Consider the following 16,436-nt stretch of genomic DNA (forward strand, 5'->3'; position numbering starts at 1 on the left):
TTTAGGGTGTCAGGGAGTGATAGGACTGGGGGGAATGGAACAAAAATAGAAGTGAGTAGATTCAGATTGGATGTTAGGAAGAAATTCTTCCCCATGAGGGTGGTGAGACACTGGAACAGGTTGCCCAGGGAGGTGGTGGAAGCCTCATTCCTGGAGGTTTTTGCAGCCAGGCTGGATGTGGCTGTGAGCAACCTGCTCTAGTGTGAGGTGTCCCTGCCCATGGCAGGGAGGTTGGAACCGGATGATCTTTGAGGTCCCTTGCAACCCTGACAATTCTATGATTCTATGTCCCTCAGTGGGAAGCAGAACCAGGAGTGTTCTCTGAGTACACCACAGCAGGGCTGCACTCCAGGCTAGTTTGGGGATGAGCAAGCTGAATCATTTCCTAGAACCACAGAACGTTTTGGATTGGAAGGAATTTTCAAAGGTCGTGTCTTCTCTCCTGCACTCAGCAGGGACATCTGCAACTAGATCAGGTTACACAGAGCCCCAAACGACCTGACCTGGAATGCTGCCAGGGATGAGGCTTCTACCACCTCTACGGGCAACCAAAATGATAGCACATTGCTGGCTCCTGGTGAACTTTTTGTCCACCTGGACTGCCAAGTCCTTCTCCACAGAGCTGCTTTTCAGCTGGTCAGCTCCTAAGCTGTCCTGGTGCAGGGAGTTCTTCCTCCCCAAATGCAGAATCCTACACTTGAGCCTGTTGAACTCCATGAGGTTACCCTCCACCCAACTCTCCAGCTTGTCTAGGTCTCCCTGGATGTGAGTAGGTGTTGGATACCTTCATGACCAGCAACTCTCCAGCAAAGGACCACCCAAAACCTGCACTGGACAGCAGCTACTCCAAGACATTCACACTTCCATTCTGTGTTAATGGGCATGCTAAGGGAGCCTGAGGTAAAAGCCTGATGACATCATGAGGTTGGATGTGCAATGATGGCATCATTCTTTTGACAGGTGACCAAGCAAGTCCTGTTTCTCTGCAGCACACCAGAAGAAAACCAAAGTCTTCCTCTGAGCCTAAACTGGGGAAAATAAGGAGTTACACCAGCTAAAAAAACCAAACAGGCACCCACCACCCACTGCCCTCAAGGGTGTCCCTGTCCTCTCCCAGAGAGGGGGCAAGCAGGACCAGCCCCTACCTTGCCTGGAGAGCACTCAGTCCCATCCAGTGGTGGCCCCTTCTTGGTCTTGCAGAAGTAAGGGTTGTCCGGGTGGCTGCACCACAGCTGCTTGCAGGGGTCAAAGGTGCGGAACTGGGGAGGAGAGAGGAGCTGGGGTGGGACAGGGAGCTCCAGGACCCCTCCTTGCCCCTGCAGCAGCTGGCTGAGGGTGGCAGGGTGGGGACACAGCTCAGCCATACACCACACACTCACTGCTGTGCATGTTTTGTAGCCCACGCCGAAGTCGAAGCGGCACTGCTCATCCATGGAGTAGTTGATGCCCGGCAGCTCCGGTAAGGCAGGCCACTGGTGCTCAAAAGGGTCATCCAAGAGGCAGTCATAGGAGCTGCAGAGATGTAGGGCAGAAGCAAAGCAGAGTCAGACATGGAGGACTTCTTCCCTCCTTCAACGCTTTCCCTCACCTCCAGCCTTCTCCCCAAACCCAGCTGTTGAGAAATTTAAATGGTAGTTGGTGCTGATGCCAACTACCCACCGCTGGAAAACAGGTTTCCAGCTGAGACCAACTGCTCAGAGTCCTCCAAAGACTGCAGCTCCATAGAGCACCTTGGTTCTAAAGGGTACCACCACCACCACCTGCATTCCTGCTGCTCTTCATGGAAAGCTCCTACACCATCTTACGATGGAACACAAAATACTTCATAGCCTAAAGCAGAAACCACAGAGGGGCAAAGCAAATGACAAAAGCCTCTCAGATCTGGGCTCCATCAGCAGAGAACTTCTGCAAACTATTGCTCCATTGACATTTCCAGCTTTTATCAGGCTCCTATTTGCCTCCAGTCTCCACAGCTCAAAACCAAATGAGATTTGTGCAAGCTGTCAGCAGAAAAAAAAAGGGCAAAATAACCTCCTGTGGACCTGTTTTTGCTATTCTGGCCAAAACAAGTCCTCCCAATCATAGAAACATTCAGGTTGGAAAAGACTCTCGGGTTCACCAAGTCCAACCAATATCCCTACTCTACAAAGTTCACCCCTAAACCATATCCCCAAGCACCACGTCTAAACCACCTTGAAACACATCCAGGCTTGGTGTCTCCACCACCACCCTGGGCAGCACATTCCGATCCCTGACCACGACTGCTGGGAAAATATTTTTCCTAATATTCAGTCTAAACCTACACAGTTGCAGCCTGAGGCCATTCCCTCTTGCTTTATCTCTACCTGTGAGAAGAGACCAGCACCAGCCTCTCCACAAGGTCCTTTCAGGAAGTTGTGGAGAGCAATGAGGTCTTCCCTCAGCCTCCTCTTTTCCAAACTGAACAAGGACCTGGACATTGGTTTCTTTTTTGGCAGAAAGGGACCTGGGGGTTCTAATGGACAAGCAGCTGACTAGGAGCCAGCAGTGTGCCCAGATGGCCAAGAAAGCCAATGGCATCCTGGCTTGGATCAGAAATCCTGTGTCCAACAAGAGTAGGGAGGGGATTGTCCCCTTGTACTCAGCTCTAGTGAGGCCACACCTCAAGTAACGTGTCCACTTTTGGGCACCTCAATACAAGAGAGATATGGAGGTGCTGGAATCAGTGCAGAGGAGGGCAAGGGAGCTGGGGAAGGGCCTGGGGAATAAATCTGATGAAGAGCAACTGAAGGAGCTGGGGATGGTTAGTGTGGGAAAAAAGGAGGCTGAGGGGAGACCTCATGGCTCTCCACAACTACCTGAAATGAGGCTGGGGAGAGGCTGCTGCTGGTCTCTTCTCACAGGTAGTGATAGAACAAGAGGGAATGGCCTCAAGCTGTGACTGGGTAGGTTTACATTGGACAGTAGGAAAAGGTTTTTCCCAGCAACAGTGGTCAGGGATTAGAATGTGCTGCCCAGGGAGGTGGTGAAGTCACCATCCCTGGATGTGTTTAAAGGTGGTTTGGATGTGGTGCTCGGGGCTATGGTTTAGGGGTGAACCTTGCAGAGTAGGGTTCTGGGTTGGACTTGGTGATCCTGAGGCTCTCTTCCAACCTGAATGTTTCTGTGATTCTGTGATTCTTCTTGCTGCAGGAGCTGCTGGCTGGGAGCTGCAGGCCTTGCCACCACCTGGAGGGAGAACACCTGCTCCTGGTTGCAGTTCACTCACTGGATGTAGCGGTTGAGCTCCTGCTTGCTGCAGCGGGACCAGTGGTAGCGGTGGAAGGCAGCCTGGACCAGCGGCGCCATGATGCTCCCCATGCTGGTCTCATCAGCGCAGCGGTTTCCCTGCCCATCGTGCTCCATCCCTAACCTGGTGGGGGGAAAAGGCAGGTGGAAAAGCAGGTTCCCAAGGGCTTGCCAGCAGCCACATGAGGTAGGCAAGGCCACGCTGTGGCGTGTCGTGGTGGGTTGGAAATTTCCCTCCCCCGAAGATGTTAAATTAGCCAGACCAGCTCAGGTGAAAAGCAAATCACAGTCTCACACGGTATCAGAGGCTAGAAGGGACCTCCAGACATCATGCAGTCCAACCCCCCTGCCAAAGCAGGATCACCTAAGGGTAGTCTGCACAGGAATGCATCCAGGAGGGTTTGGAAAGCCTCCAGAGAAGGAGACTCCACAACCCTCCTCGGGAGCCTGTTCCAGGGCTCTGTCACCCTCACTGTAAAGAAGTTTCTCCTCATGTTGAGCTGAAACCTTCTCTGTTCAAGTTTCAACCCATTGCTCTTTTTCTTATTACTGTGAATCGCCCAAAAGAGCCTGGCCCCATCCTCTTGACACCCACCCCTCACATATTTATACACATTGATGAGATTCCTTCTCAGCCTTCTCTTCTCCAGACTAAACAGCCCCAGGGCTCTCAGTCTCTCTTCACAGGGGAGATGCTCAAGTCCCCTAAGCATCCTCAGGGCTCTCCCTTGGACTCTCTCTAGCAGGTCTCTGTCTCTCTTGAACTGGGGTGCCCCAAACTGGACACAGTATTGCAGGTGTGGTCTCAGCAGGGCAGAGTAGAAGGGGAGAAGAACTTCCCTAGCCCTGCTGGAAAGCTGTGTTTACAAGCAAAACCACAATCTACAATGGAATGCAATGGAGATGTACAAAATAAGACAATACTTACAAATATTTATGCAGAGATTTACAATTTATAAACAGCACAAGAACCCCCTCTAGCTAAAAAGCCAGGAGAGCTAACAGCTTCCCTTTCTCTGTCCCCTTTAATGATAATGGGTTGGGTTGGAAGGAACCTTTAAAAGTCATCTAGCCCAACCCTCCTGCAGTAAGCATAGACATCTGCAACTAGAGCATATAGTTGCAAAATCAGCAAATAATGAGGACAGCAGGACCAAGGGAGGGACTACTCCCTCTGTACTCAGCACTGGAGAGGCTGCACCTTGAGTACTGGTTCAGTTTTGGGCCTCTCACTACAAGAAGGACATTGAGGTGCTGGAGCAGATCCAGAGAAAGGCAATGAAGGGAGTGAAGGGTTTGAAGAACAGGGCTGGTGAGGAGAGGCTGAGGGAACTGGGGGTGTTTAGCCTGATGACAAGGAGGCTGAGAGGAGAGCTCACTGCTCTCTACAACTCCCTGAAAGGAGGTTGGAGTGAGGTGGGGATTGGTCTCTTCTCCCAAGGAACAAGCGATAGGACAAGAGGAAATGGCCTCAAGTTGCACCAGGAGAGGTTTAGATTGGACATTAGGAGTATGTCTTCCCTGAAAGGGTTGTCAAGCCCTGGACCAGGCTGCTCAGGGCAGCGGTTGATTCCCCATCCACGAAAGGTTTTAAAAAGCTGTCTAGATGTGGCTCTGAGGGACATGGTTTAGTGGTGACCTGGCAGTGCTGGACTTGATGACCTTCAAGGTCTGTTCCAACTAAAACAATGTCCCATCCAACCTGATTTTGAATGGATCCAGGGATGGGGCATCTACCACCTCTCTGGCCAACCTGAGCCAGCATCTCACCACCCTCAGTAGAAAAAAATTCTTGCTTCTGTCTGGACTAAATCTCCCTCTTTTACAGGATTACTGAAGCTGGAAAAGACCTATGAGATCATCAAGTCCAGCCTACAACCTAACACTATGGCATCAGCTAAACCCTGCCACCAAGTGCTATATCCAGTCCCCTCTTAAAGACCTCCAGGTATGGCCACTCCACCACCTCTCTGGGCAGCCCATCCTAGTGCCTAATCAGCCTTTCTGTGAGGAAATGCTTCCTAATATCCAACCTAAACCTCCCCTGGAGCAGCCTCATACCATGCCCTTGTCTCCTGTCACAAGTTGCCTGGGAGAAGAGCCTAACTCCTGACTACAACTTCCTTTTACATAGTTGTGGAGAGTGATAAAGTCCCCTCTAAGCCTCCTCTTCTCCAGGCTGAACACCCCCAACTCCCTCGGCCCTTCCTCCAGCCCCCTCACCAGCCTGGATGCTCTCCTCTGGACCTGCTCCAGCACCTCAAGATCCTTCCTGAAGCGAGGGGCCCAGAGCTGCACACAGTGCTCGAGGTGAGGCCTCACAGTGCCGAGTACAGGGCAGAATTCCATCCCTAGTCCTGCTGGCCACACTATTCCTGATCCAGGCCAGGATGCCATTGGCCTTCCATGCCAGCTGGGCACACTGCTGGCTCAGGTTCACCCAGCTGTCACCCAGCACTCCCAGGTCCCTCTCTCCAGCCGCTCATCCCCCAGTCCGTAGCGCTGCGTAGGGTTTCAAACCACCAGCAGCCCTTGTCCTGTCCCAACAGGCCCTGCTCAGTGTACTCTGCTCAGGAAACTTGTCCCCAGTTTCCTTATCGGCCCCTTTCAGCACTGAAAGGTCACCAGAAAGGCCACCCAGGACTTACACATGGCCAGTCTCATGGGCAACAACAAACGCTGAGGAGAAGCCATCCTCGTGGTTGAGGGTGCAGCTGCGCAGTGGGTGGCACATCCCCGTCACTGGTGCGTAGCCTGAGGCAGGAGGGAAAAGGATGGAGAGAGAAAACCTTTGAGAGAGGGGAGCAAAAAATGATAGCTTGAAACTCCCTCCCTCCACCCCCAAACAACCCACAGCCTGCCTTCAGTGCAGGAGGAGCAGAAAACCAAGAGGAAGGCACTGAAGAAGAGGAGCTGCCCAGGGCGCTCAGATGGTAGCCCAAGGACTGGCTCACCAGTACAACCACTCTGCCACCAGTGCCAAAAGTAGGGGGAGGTTATGATGAGACTCAACAGCATCTCTCTGACTTCATGCCAGTGAGGGCATAAAGGGACCCACAGATGCTTTTTATCAGTGTCAGTGGTGGCCATAGGCTTCTTTAGCAGTGCTGGTGGATACCCATGGGTGCTTTCATGGTGTTGGTGGGGACCCATGGGTGCTATATTGGGGTTGGTGGATACCCATGGGTGCTTTAATGGTGGGGATGGGGACCCATGGGCGCTTTATCAGTGCTGGTGGTGAACCAAGGCTGTTTGATCAGTGTTGGTGGGGACATGGGTGCTTTATCTGTGTTGCAGGGGGCCCATGGGTACTATATTGGTGTTGGTTGGCACCCACAGGTGCTTTATTTGTGTTGGTGGGGACCCATGGGTGCTTTACTGGGGTTGGTGAAGACCCATGGGTGTTTTAATGGTGCTGGTGGGAACCCATGGGTGCCTTATCAGTGTTGGTGACCACCATCTGCCAGCTCCAAAATGCCACCCCCTGCATTCTTCTTTATTAACAAAAATAAAGAAGAAAGGAAGAAAGAGAAAGGAAGGCATAAGGTGTCCTCCAGAGCCCTCCAAAACCCCAGCCCAGCTCAGGAGGCTTCAGAGGACCCCTGCCATGCACCCACACATGCACCCAACACCAGCCCCAGGCAGAGGCAGGAAGGACCATGCACCTCCCCAGCCCTCAACCCTCGATCAGTCCAGTGCAGTGGGGCAGCTCTGAGCAAGGCCATCTTCTCCCCAAGCCAGTCAGCAATGTGTCACCTCCATTTCTGTGGTGATTTCCACCCCCCCCTTTTTTTTTTTCTCCTCTCAGAGGATTTCTGCCCAATTCAATAAATTCCTTGGCACTTCCTAAAAATAATTTTCCAATCCTTTTTTTTTATATCTATAATTTTTTTAAAGACTTTGGCAACAAGGGGAAGGAAGTTAGTGAAGGAAGGACTTGAGGATCCAAGAGGCAAAAGCAGGGCAGGACTATGCTGGGAGAAGTCTGCCCTGGAGACAAGGGCTGAGCTGCAGCAGGAGAAGGCTGCTGATGACTCAAAGATGGATGCATAACCCTACAGCTGCCCTCCTGCACATACTCTGGCCAAAACATGGTGGCCATGGAGCCACCACCCTCATGGTGCTGCACACCAAGCTCATGACTAATCACCCTGGAAGAGGGTGAAGAAAGGATTTGACAGCCCTCAGCTTAAGCCCCAAAATGAAGGAGCAGGTGGTAATGGGATTATGCAGCTGGCCAGCAACAAGAGATTAAAGCTCAAAAGTAAAGGTTCCCTACAGCTCTGAAGTCAACACCTAGTGGACACACTGAGGAGATTGGGTGCCTGATGGGACAAAGGACAGGTCACTCCTGGACACCCAGAAGTCTGCATCGTCCCAAGCATAAGGCAAAACCAAGAGGGGTTAGGTGGAGGGTTTCCCTCACTATTTCTATTTATCAGCTGAGTGAACATCTTCCAAGGTGTCCACCTGCACTAAATCATAGAACCACAGACTGGTTTGGGTGGGAAGTGACCTTTAAAGGTCATCTAGTCCAACTCCCTGCAGTCAGCAGGGACATCTGCAGGTTGCTTACCAGCCCCAAACCACCTCACCTGGAATGGTTGGAGGAATGGGGGGCATCTACCACCTCTCTGGGCAACCTGGGCCAGAGTAAAACATTTCTTCCCTCTCTCTAGTCTCAATCCATTCCCCTCTCTTCTCCAGGATGAACAACCCCAACTCTCTCAGCTAGCCCTCAGACAATCTTTGTGGCCTCCTCTGGCCCTGCTCCAACAGGTCCATGTTTCTCTTATACTGAGGACTCCAGATTGGGCCCCAGCACTGCAGGTGGGGTCTCAGCAGAGCAGAGGAGCAGAATCCCCTCCCTCCCCCTGCTGCCCACACTGCTGGGGATCAGCCCAGGACACTGCTGGCTCCAGGCTGGGAGTGTACAGCGCCAGCTCATCTCCAGCTTTTCCCTCACCAGCATCCCCAAGTCCTCCTTCACAGGGCTGCTTCTCCAGCCCTTCACCCCCCAGCCTGTGTTGATATCAGGGGATGTTCCAACCCAGGTGCAGGACCTTGGCCTTGTTGAACCCCATGATGTTCACATGGGTCTGCTTCTCAAGCTTGTTTAGGTCCCTCTAGGAGGGCAATCCCTTCCCTCTGCAATGTCAGCTGCAGCACTCGCTTGGTGCTTCTAAAGGAAACTTCATTTTTCAAAACAAGCCCAGACAGGACTATCTGAAGGGTTTGGTGAAACCAAGCTGCTGAGCCAAAACCCCAAGATTAAACAAACATCTGAATCCCAGCACATGCCAAGCAAGTTGACCTCTGTCTGCAGAGCACCACATAACCTCAGATCAACCACCTCAGTGATGAGCTATCTATCAAAATCCAGTCTCAATCTGCCCTCCTCCAGTTTCAATCCATTCCCTCTCATCCTATCACTACAAGCCCTTGTAAACAGTCCCTCCTGGCTTTCTTGTAGACCCCTTCAGGTACTGGAAGGCTGCTACAAGGTCTCCCCAGAGCCTTCTTTTCTCCAGTATGAAGAACCCCAGCTCTCTCAGCCTGTCCCTAAAGGGGAGGCTCTCCTCCCTACAGGGGAGGTTCTTCATCCCTCTGATCATCTCTGTGGCCCTCCTCTGGACCCACTCCTACAGTCTGACATCCCAGACCTAAGAGGTCCAAGAAACCAACCTATTTAACACCAGGTTGTAAAGGTCCCCCAGAGAACAGAAAGGATTGGCCCCACAAAGCTCCCTGTGATATTCCACCTCTTTTCTCTTATTCACAGCTTTTTAAGGCACTCTGAGACAAGGGAGAGAGTTGGTGCAGGAAACCAAAGGAAAGGTAGAATGAATCAAGATTTTTTGTTTGGTTGGTTTGTTTCTTTTACCATTCAGGTTTTGTGCTGTGGATGAATTCTCTTTCTTCTACTCCTCATGAAAAGAAACACCAATGGAGCAGAAGCCTTTGGGTTTTTTTTTTCCTCTGGACCTTGCCAGCCTGTGCTCACAGGAAATCCTCTCCCCTGGGCTGGCTTTCCCCCAGCAAACTGCACATACCTGATCGAGATAAATACAGTACCTTGCATACCTGCAGGCCCAAAGTCTTGCCTGGTGAGGAAGACGGCGTGGTCGTGGTGCTCAGCGTGCGCGGGGTCAGAGCGCTGCTGGGAGTGAGCCCAGCGGCACACCTGCTCCAGGCTCCGGGACGGGTTCCCTCGTTCGATCAGGCTGACTGACTGGGGAGCAAATGCACACACAGTCACCCACAGAGGCACTCACGGTCACAGAGGCACTCATGGTCACAAAGTCACAGAGAGTCAGTCACAGACTCAGTCACTCACAGGGTCACTCACAGTCAAAGTCACAGAGTCAGAGGCACTCACATTCACAGAGTCAGTCACTCACAGAGTCAGTCACTCACAGAGTCAGTCACTCACAGAGTCAGTCACTCAGAGTCAGTCACTCAGAGTCAGTCACTCTCAGAGTCAGTCACTCACAGAGTCAGTCACTCACAGAGTCAGTCACAGAGTCAGTCACTCACAGTGTCATAGAGTTAGTCATAAGAGTCAGTCAGAGAGTCAGAGTCAGTCGCAGAGTCACTCACAGAGTCACACAGTCAGAGTCAGTGAGTCAGTCAGTCAGAGTCACTCACAGAGTCACACAGTCACAGAGTCAGTCACAGTGTCATAGAGTCAGTCACAGTCAGAGTCACTCACAGAGTCACACAGTCACAGAGTCACAGTGTCACTCAGAGTCACAGTCACACAGTGTCATAGAGTCAGTCACAGAGTCATTCACAGAGTCACACAGTCAGAGTCAGTCACAGTGTCACTCAGTCACAGTCACACAGTGTCATAGAGTCAGTCACAGTCAGAGTCAGTCACAGAGTCAGTCACAGTGTCACTCAGAATCACAGTCACACAGTCAGTGTTATAGAGTCACTCACAGAGTCACACAGTCACAGAGTCACAGTGTCACTCAGAGTCACAGTCACACAGTGTCATAGAGTCAGTCACAGAGTCACTCACAGAGTCACACAGTCAGAGTCAGTCACAGTGTCACTCAGTCACAGTCACACAGTGTCATAGAGTCAGTCACAGTCAGAGTCACTCACAGAGTCACACAGTCACAGAGTCACAGTGTCACTCAGAGTCACAGTCACACAGTGTCATAGAGTCAGTCACAGAGTCACTCACAGAGTCACACAGTCAGAGTCAGTCACAGTGTCACTCAGAATCACAGTCACACAGTCAGTGTTATAGAGTCAGTCACAGTCAGAGTCACTCACAGAGTCACACAGTCACAGAGTCAGTCACAGTGTCACTCAGAGTCACAGTCACACAGTGTCATAGAGTCAGTCACAGTCAGAGTCAGTCAGAGAGTCACACAGTCAGAGTCAGTCACAGAGTCAGTCACAGTGTCACTCAGAATCACAGTCACACAGTCAGTGTTATAGAGTCAGTCACAGTCAGAGTCACTCACAGTCACACAGTCACAGAGTCAGTCACAGTGTCACTCAGAGTCACAGTCACACAGTGTCATAGAGTCAGTCACAGTCAGAGTCAGTCACAGAGTCAGTCACAGTGTCACTCAGAATCACAGTCACACAGTCAGTGTTATAGAGTCACTCACAGAGTCACACAGTCACAGAGTCAGTCAGTGTCACTCAGAGAGTCACAGTCAGTCGCAGTCAGAGTCACTCACAGTTACTCAGAGTCACACAGTCACAGAGTCACTCAGAGAGTCACTCACAGTCACAGTGTCATAGAGTCAGTCACAGAGTCACTCAGTCACAGTGTCAACTCACAGAGTCACAGTCAATCACAGGATTACTCAGTTACAGAATCTTAGAATTGTCAGGGTTGGAAGGGACCTCAAGGATCAGCCAGTGCCAACCCCACTGCCATGGGCAGGGACACCTCACACTACAGCAGGTTGCTCACAGCCACAACCTCCAGGGATGAGGCTTCCACCACCTCCCTGGGCAACCTCTTCCAGTCTCTCACCACCCTCATGGGGAAGAATTTCTTTCTCACATCTAATCTGAATCTCCCCACTTCCAGTTTTGCTCCATCCCCCCCAGTCCTATCACTCCCTGACACCCTCAAAAGTCCCTACCCAGCTTTCTTGTAGCCCCCTTCACATACTGGAGGGCCACAAGAAGGTTTCCTCAGAGCCTTCTCTTCTCCAGATTGAACAGCCCCAACTCTTTCACTCTGTCTCCATAGCAGGGGAGCTCTAGCCCTCTGATCATCCTTGTGGCCCTTCTCTGGACACCTTCCAGCACCTCCAAATCCTTCTTGTACTAGGGGCTCCACAACTGGACACAGTACTCCAGGTGGGGTCTCACCAGAGTGGAGCAGAGGGGGAGAATCACCTCCCTTGAACTGCTGCCCACACTTCTCTTGATGCAGCCCAGGATACAATTGGCTTGGCTGCATCAGTCACAGAATCAATCACAGAATCACAGAATGCCAGGGACTGGAAGGGACCTCAAAAGCTCATCCAGTGCAAACTCCCCTGCCAGAGCAGGGTCTCCTAGAGCAGATCACACAGGAACATATCCAGGCAGGTCTTGAATATCTCCAGAGAGGGAGACTCCACAACCCCCCTGGGCAGCCTGTTCCAGTGTTCTGTCACTCTCACAGGGAATAAAACCTTCCTCATGTTCACATGGAACTTCCTCTGCCTCAACTTCCACCACTGCCCCTTGTGCTGTCATTGGGCATCACCCAGCAGAGCCTGGCTCCAGCCTCTGGGCACTCACCCTGCTCATCTTGATCAACATCAATGAGGTCACCTCTCAGTCTCCTCCTCTCCAAGCTAAAGAGCCCTCAGCTCCCTCAGTCTCTCCTCATAAGGAAGATGTTCCAATCCCTTAATCATGGGGAAGGGAGATCCCACTTGGAGCACTGCATCCAGTTCTGGGCCCCCCCGCATAAGAGGGACGTGGAGGTGCTGGAGTGGGGCCACAGGAAGCCACAGAGGTGATCAGAAAGCTGGAGAACCTCTGCTATGGGGACAGGCTGAGGGAGTTAGGGCTGTTTGGCCTCAAGAAGAGAAGGCTCTGAGGAGACCTTAGAGTGGCCTTCCAGTACCTGAAACAGGCTACAAGATTCAGAGAAACATAATACGGTCTGGATTAGAAGGGACCTCCAAAGGTCACCTAGTCCAACCCCCTGCAGTAAGCAGGGACCTCCTCAATTAGATCAGCAAGAAAGCTGGGAAGGGACTGTTCCAAAGGGCTTGCAGAGATAGGATGAGAGGGAATGGATTGAAGCTTGAGGAGGGCAGATTTAGACTGGAGATGAGGAAGAAACTCTTTCCAGTGAGGGTGGTGAAACACTGGAACAGGTAGCCCACAGAGGTTGTGGATGCCCTGCCCCAGAGGTGTTCAAGCTCACCCCAGGATGAGGCCTTGAGCAGCCTGAGCTAGTGGAAGGTGTCCCTGCCCATGGCAGCAGGGGTAGAACTGGATGATCTTGAAGGTCCCTTCCAACCTAAACCTTTCCATGAATTGATCTGTAAGTTAGTGAGGGAGAAGAGTTTTGGAGCTGGAAAGACTTACCCATGCTTAGCAATATCTAAATGATAAGGGAGGTGAAGGGGATAGAATCACAGAATTGTTTTGGTTAGAAAAGATCATCGAGTCCAACCTTCCATGTCACACCACCCTGGCCATTAAACCATGGCCCAAAGTGCCATGGCCACATATTTCTTGCACACCTTCAGGGACGGTGACTCCACCACCTCCCTGGGCAGCCTGACCACTGTTACAGGAAAGACGTTTTTCCTAATCTCCAACATAAACCTCCCCTGGTGCAATTTCAGGCCATTACCTCTCCTTCTACCACCTGATACCAGAGAGAACGTGACCTCCAGAAGGTCCCTTCCAACTCTTACCATGCTGAGATTCCCTGACTCCCAAAGCAGGGCTTCTTCATCTTTAGAAGCCAAACATCCCACTTGGTGCCTGCAAAACACCTTGCACCTTTTTTTATTTGAAAATAGCAAGGAAATCATCCCCACAAATGGATGTGGGCTGGGGCCTGCAGGACAGAACATGGCCCTCTTTGGTTACACAAAAATGTGACCAAACCAGGATGTGAAAGAGGCAGCAGCAGATAAAAGAGGAGATCAGCTGAAAAGTGAAGAGGATTCAGATCCTTAGCTCCTTCATGGGCTCCTTGTTGAGACATCACAGGATGCTGCAATGAGCAGAGCAATGCTCCCCCACAAAACTTGACCCACAGTGACCAAGCACCTCGAGGAAAGTAGGGGCAGGTGTCCAGGACTGTTCCACAGCAGTCACCTTGTCCTTCATCTTTCTCTTTTGGTTCAAGATTAGCACTCTGCAGAATGATGCCCTCTAAAATAATTATCCTACCAGGTTGGCCCAGGCCTTGACAACCCTCCTGAGAAAGAAATTTCCCCTAATGTCCAATCTAAACCTCCCCTGGTGAAACTCGAGGCCCTTTCTGATTTATTCTTCCTTGGGCGAAGAGCCCAACCCCCACTTGGCTCCAGCCTCTTTTCAGGGAGTTGTAGAGAGTGAGGTCTCCCCTCAGCCTCCTTTTCTCCAGCTCTCTCACTGAGCTGCAGGGATGGGAATGTGAAGGTAAGAAATACTGTCCTTCCCCTGGCCCTTAAGTGGAGGCCACAAAGGTTTTACCCTACAAAGTGGAAGGTGGGAGCCAAGAAGCTATGGAAGGAGTTGCTCAGGAAGCATCAGACCTGAACTGTGGTGACCTGAGCTCTTGCCTGGATTCAAACATGGGAGCACCTCTGTTATGAGAATAGGTTGAGGGACATGAGGTTCTTCAGGCTGGAAAAGACTCCAGGGGGACCTTAGAGCTGCCTTTCAATACCTGAAGGGAACCTACAGGAAGGCTGGAGAGGGACTTTTCCTAAGGGTGTCTAGTGACAAGACAAAGGGGAATGGTTTGAAGCTGAGGGATAGTAGATCTTGTGTGGATCTTAGGATGAAGTTCTTCAGTATGAGGGTGGTGAGACTTTAGTATAGGTTGCCCAGAGTGCCTGTGGATGCCACCTCCCTGGAGGTGTTTAAGGCCAGACTGGATGAGTCCTTGGGCAACCAAGCCTAGCTGAGAGGCAGGGGATTGGAGCAGAGGTCCCTCCCAACCTAAGCTTTTGTATGATTCTATGAAAGCATCTGCTCATCCCTGGCTCTCTAGGAGGCATTCTGCTGGCCAAGAAGATTCAAGTAACAAGGAGGGCTTTTTCCAAGACCTAATAGAGCTTATTAGTCGACCACACAGAGAGACATCACCATGCTGAGTCATTAATAGCCTTGCTAGAAGGCTTCACATAGGATAGGAGCTTGCCTATCCTACAGCAAAGAAAACCTTCTGGCTGCTGCGCTCCAATGACCCTCAAAGAATAAATGCAGCCTGAGAAACCACAAGAAACCTTCCTGTGCTTCTTCTGTACATGCCCAAGCCACCTGTGAGCTGTGGGATGAACAGCAGAGCCTTCTAGGGCTGCTGAGTCAAGGCTGGGATGGAGGAGATCCAAGGCTTGGCTTCTCTTCACTGATATCCAGCTCCTAGCAACTTGGGAAGCCATCTCTGCCCCTTCACTTACTGCCACCCTAGAGCTTCTGAGGAAGCTTCTCAAAGCTCTCCCCACATCCCACAGCAAGCAGATAAAGGCCAATCACAGCCACCCAGCTCCCCATGGACATCTGAACAGCTGAACAGCTGTGGGGCTCTACAGACCTCCAGGCTCCAGAAACCAGCTGGATAAGGGTTCAAATTCACACAGAATTGTCATGGTTGGAAGGGACCTCAAGGATCAGCCAGTTCCAATCCCCCTGCCATGGGCAGGGACACCTTACACTATATCAGGCTGCTCAGAGCCACATCCAGACTGGATTTCAAAACCTCCAGGGATGAGGCTTCCACTACCTCCCTGGGCAATCTGTTCCAGGGTCTGACCACCCTTGTGGGGAAGAACCTTTTCCTAACATCTAATCTAAATCTCTCCTTCTCTAGCTTGGATCCATTCCCCCTACTCCTGTCAGTACCCAACACCCTAAAAAAGTTTCTTCCCAGCTTTCTTGTAGCCCCCTTCAGATATTGGATAATTCATCCCTGCTCAGCACAGCTCTCTCTTGGACTTCAACAGCTGATCTGAAAGGCCACATTTTTTCCAAGCTGGGACTTACCTAAGTGCTAACAAATGGAGGCAGGCAAGTTGCTCTGACCCTCTTTGGTCACCAGAGTTACACTGATGAGACACTAAGCCATGGTGCTCTACATGCTGGCCAGCCTTGGGAGAAGCAGCAGATGCCTGCTGCGTCTATGCTGCATTCTGGCAGCCTTCCTTTACTCCTGAGGAAAAGGCTCAAGTTGGGAAGGCAGTAGAAAAGCAGAAGCCTGCTTGAAATGGGATCATCTTCTCCTCCCCATGTCCAAGCAGTGCATTTACCTGGCGGTACCCCACCATGATCATCCTGACCAGCACAATGTTGATGTGAACGCCCAGGGACTCGTCGTGGTAGATTTCATCCACCTGGAGAAGGGAGGGAAATAAAAAGAGAGAAGAAGTTCATAGAATTCAAACAAACAAACAAACAAAAAAAAAAAAACCACACCACACAATCGTTTAGGTTGGAAAAACAAAACCAAACCTTGCAGATCATCAAATCCAACCACTGAGCCAGCACTGCCAAGTCCACCACTGAACCATGTCCCTCAGCACCACATCTACACGGCTGGGAAATCCCTCCAGGGATGGGGACTCCAGTTCTGCAACCCCTAGTACAAGAAAGGATCTGGAGGTGCTGGAAGGCGTCCAGAGAAGGGCCATGAGGATGATCAGAGGGCTAGAGCTCCCCTGCTATGGAGACAGAGTGAAAGAGTTGGGGCTGTTCAATCTGGAGAAGAGAAGGCTCTGAGGAAACCTTCTTGTGGCCTTCCAGTATCTGAAGGGGGCTACAAGAAAGCTGGGGAGAGACTTTTGAGGGTGTCAGGGAGTGATAGGACTGGGGGGGATGGAGCAAAACTCGAAGTGGGTTGATTCAGATTAGATGTGAGAAAGAAATTCTTCCCCATGAGGGTGGTGAGAGACTGGAAGAGGTTGCCCAAGGAGGTGGTGGAAGCCTCATCCCTGGAGGTTTTTACAGCCAGGCTGGATGTGGCTGTGAGCAAC

At 51.4% G+C, this 16,436-nt stretch overlaps 1 protein-coding gene across 1 annotated transcript in view; it reads right to left on the reverse strand.

Moving 5' to 3' along the window:
* Positions 1-16,436, reverse strand: part of ADAMTS14 (ADAM metallopeptidase with thrombospondin type 1 motif 14) — a 59,847-nt gene that overhangs the window by 12,609 nt on the left and 30,802 nt on the right. The window contains exons 5-10 of the mRNA XM_054382737.1: positions 15,714-15,797; positions 9,343-9,499; positions 5,916-6,021; positions 3,248-3,391; positions 1,380-1,512; positions 1,146-1,259 (exon numbers count right to left, since the gene is read on the reverse strand). Coding sequence (XP_054238712.1) covers positions 1,146-1,259; positions 1,380-1,512; positions 3,248-3,391; positions 5,916-6,021; positions 9,343-9,499; positions 15,714-15,797 — 738 coding nt within the window. The remainder of the gene's footprint in view (positions 1-1,145; positions 1,260-1,379; positions 1,513-3,247; positions 3,392-5,915; positions 6,022-9,342; positions 9,500-15,713; positions 15,798-16,436) is intronic.

This window comes from Indicator indicator, chromosome 7 (assembly GCF_027791375.1).
Source record: "Indicator indicator isolate 239-I01 chromosome 7, UM_Iind_1.1, whole genome shotgun sequence".
Lineage (NCBI taxonomy): Eukaryota > Metazoa > Chordata > Aves > Piciformes > Indicatoridae > Indicator > Indicator indicator.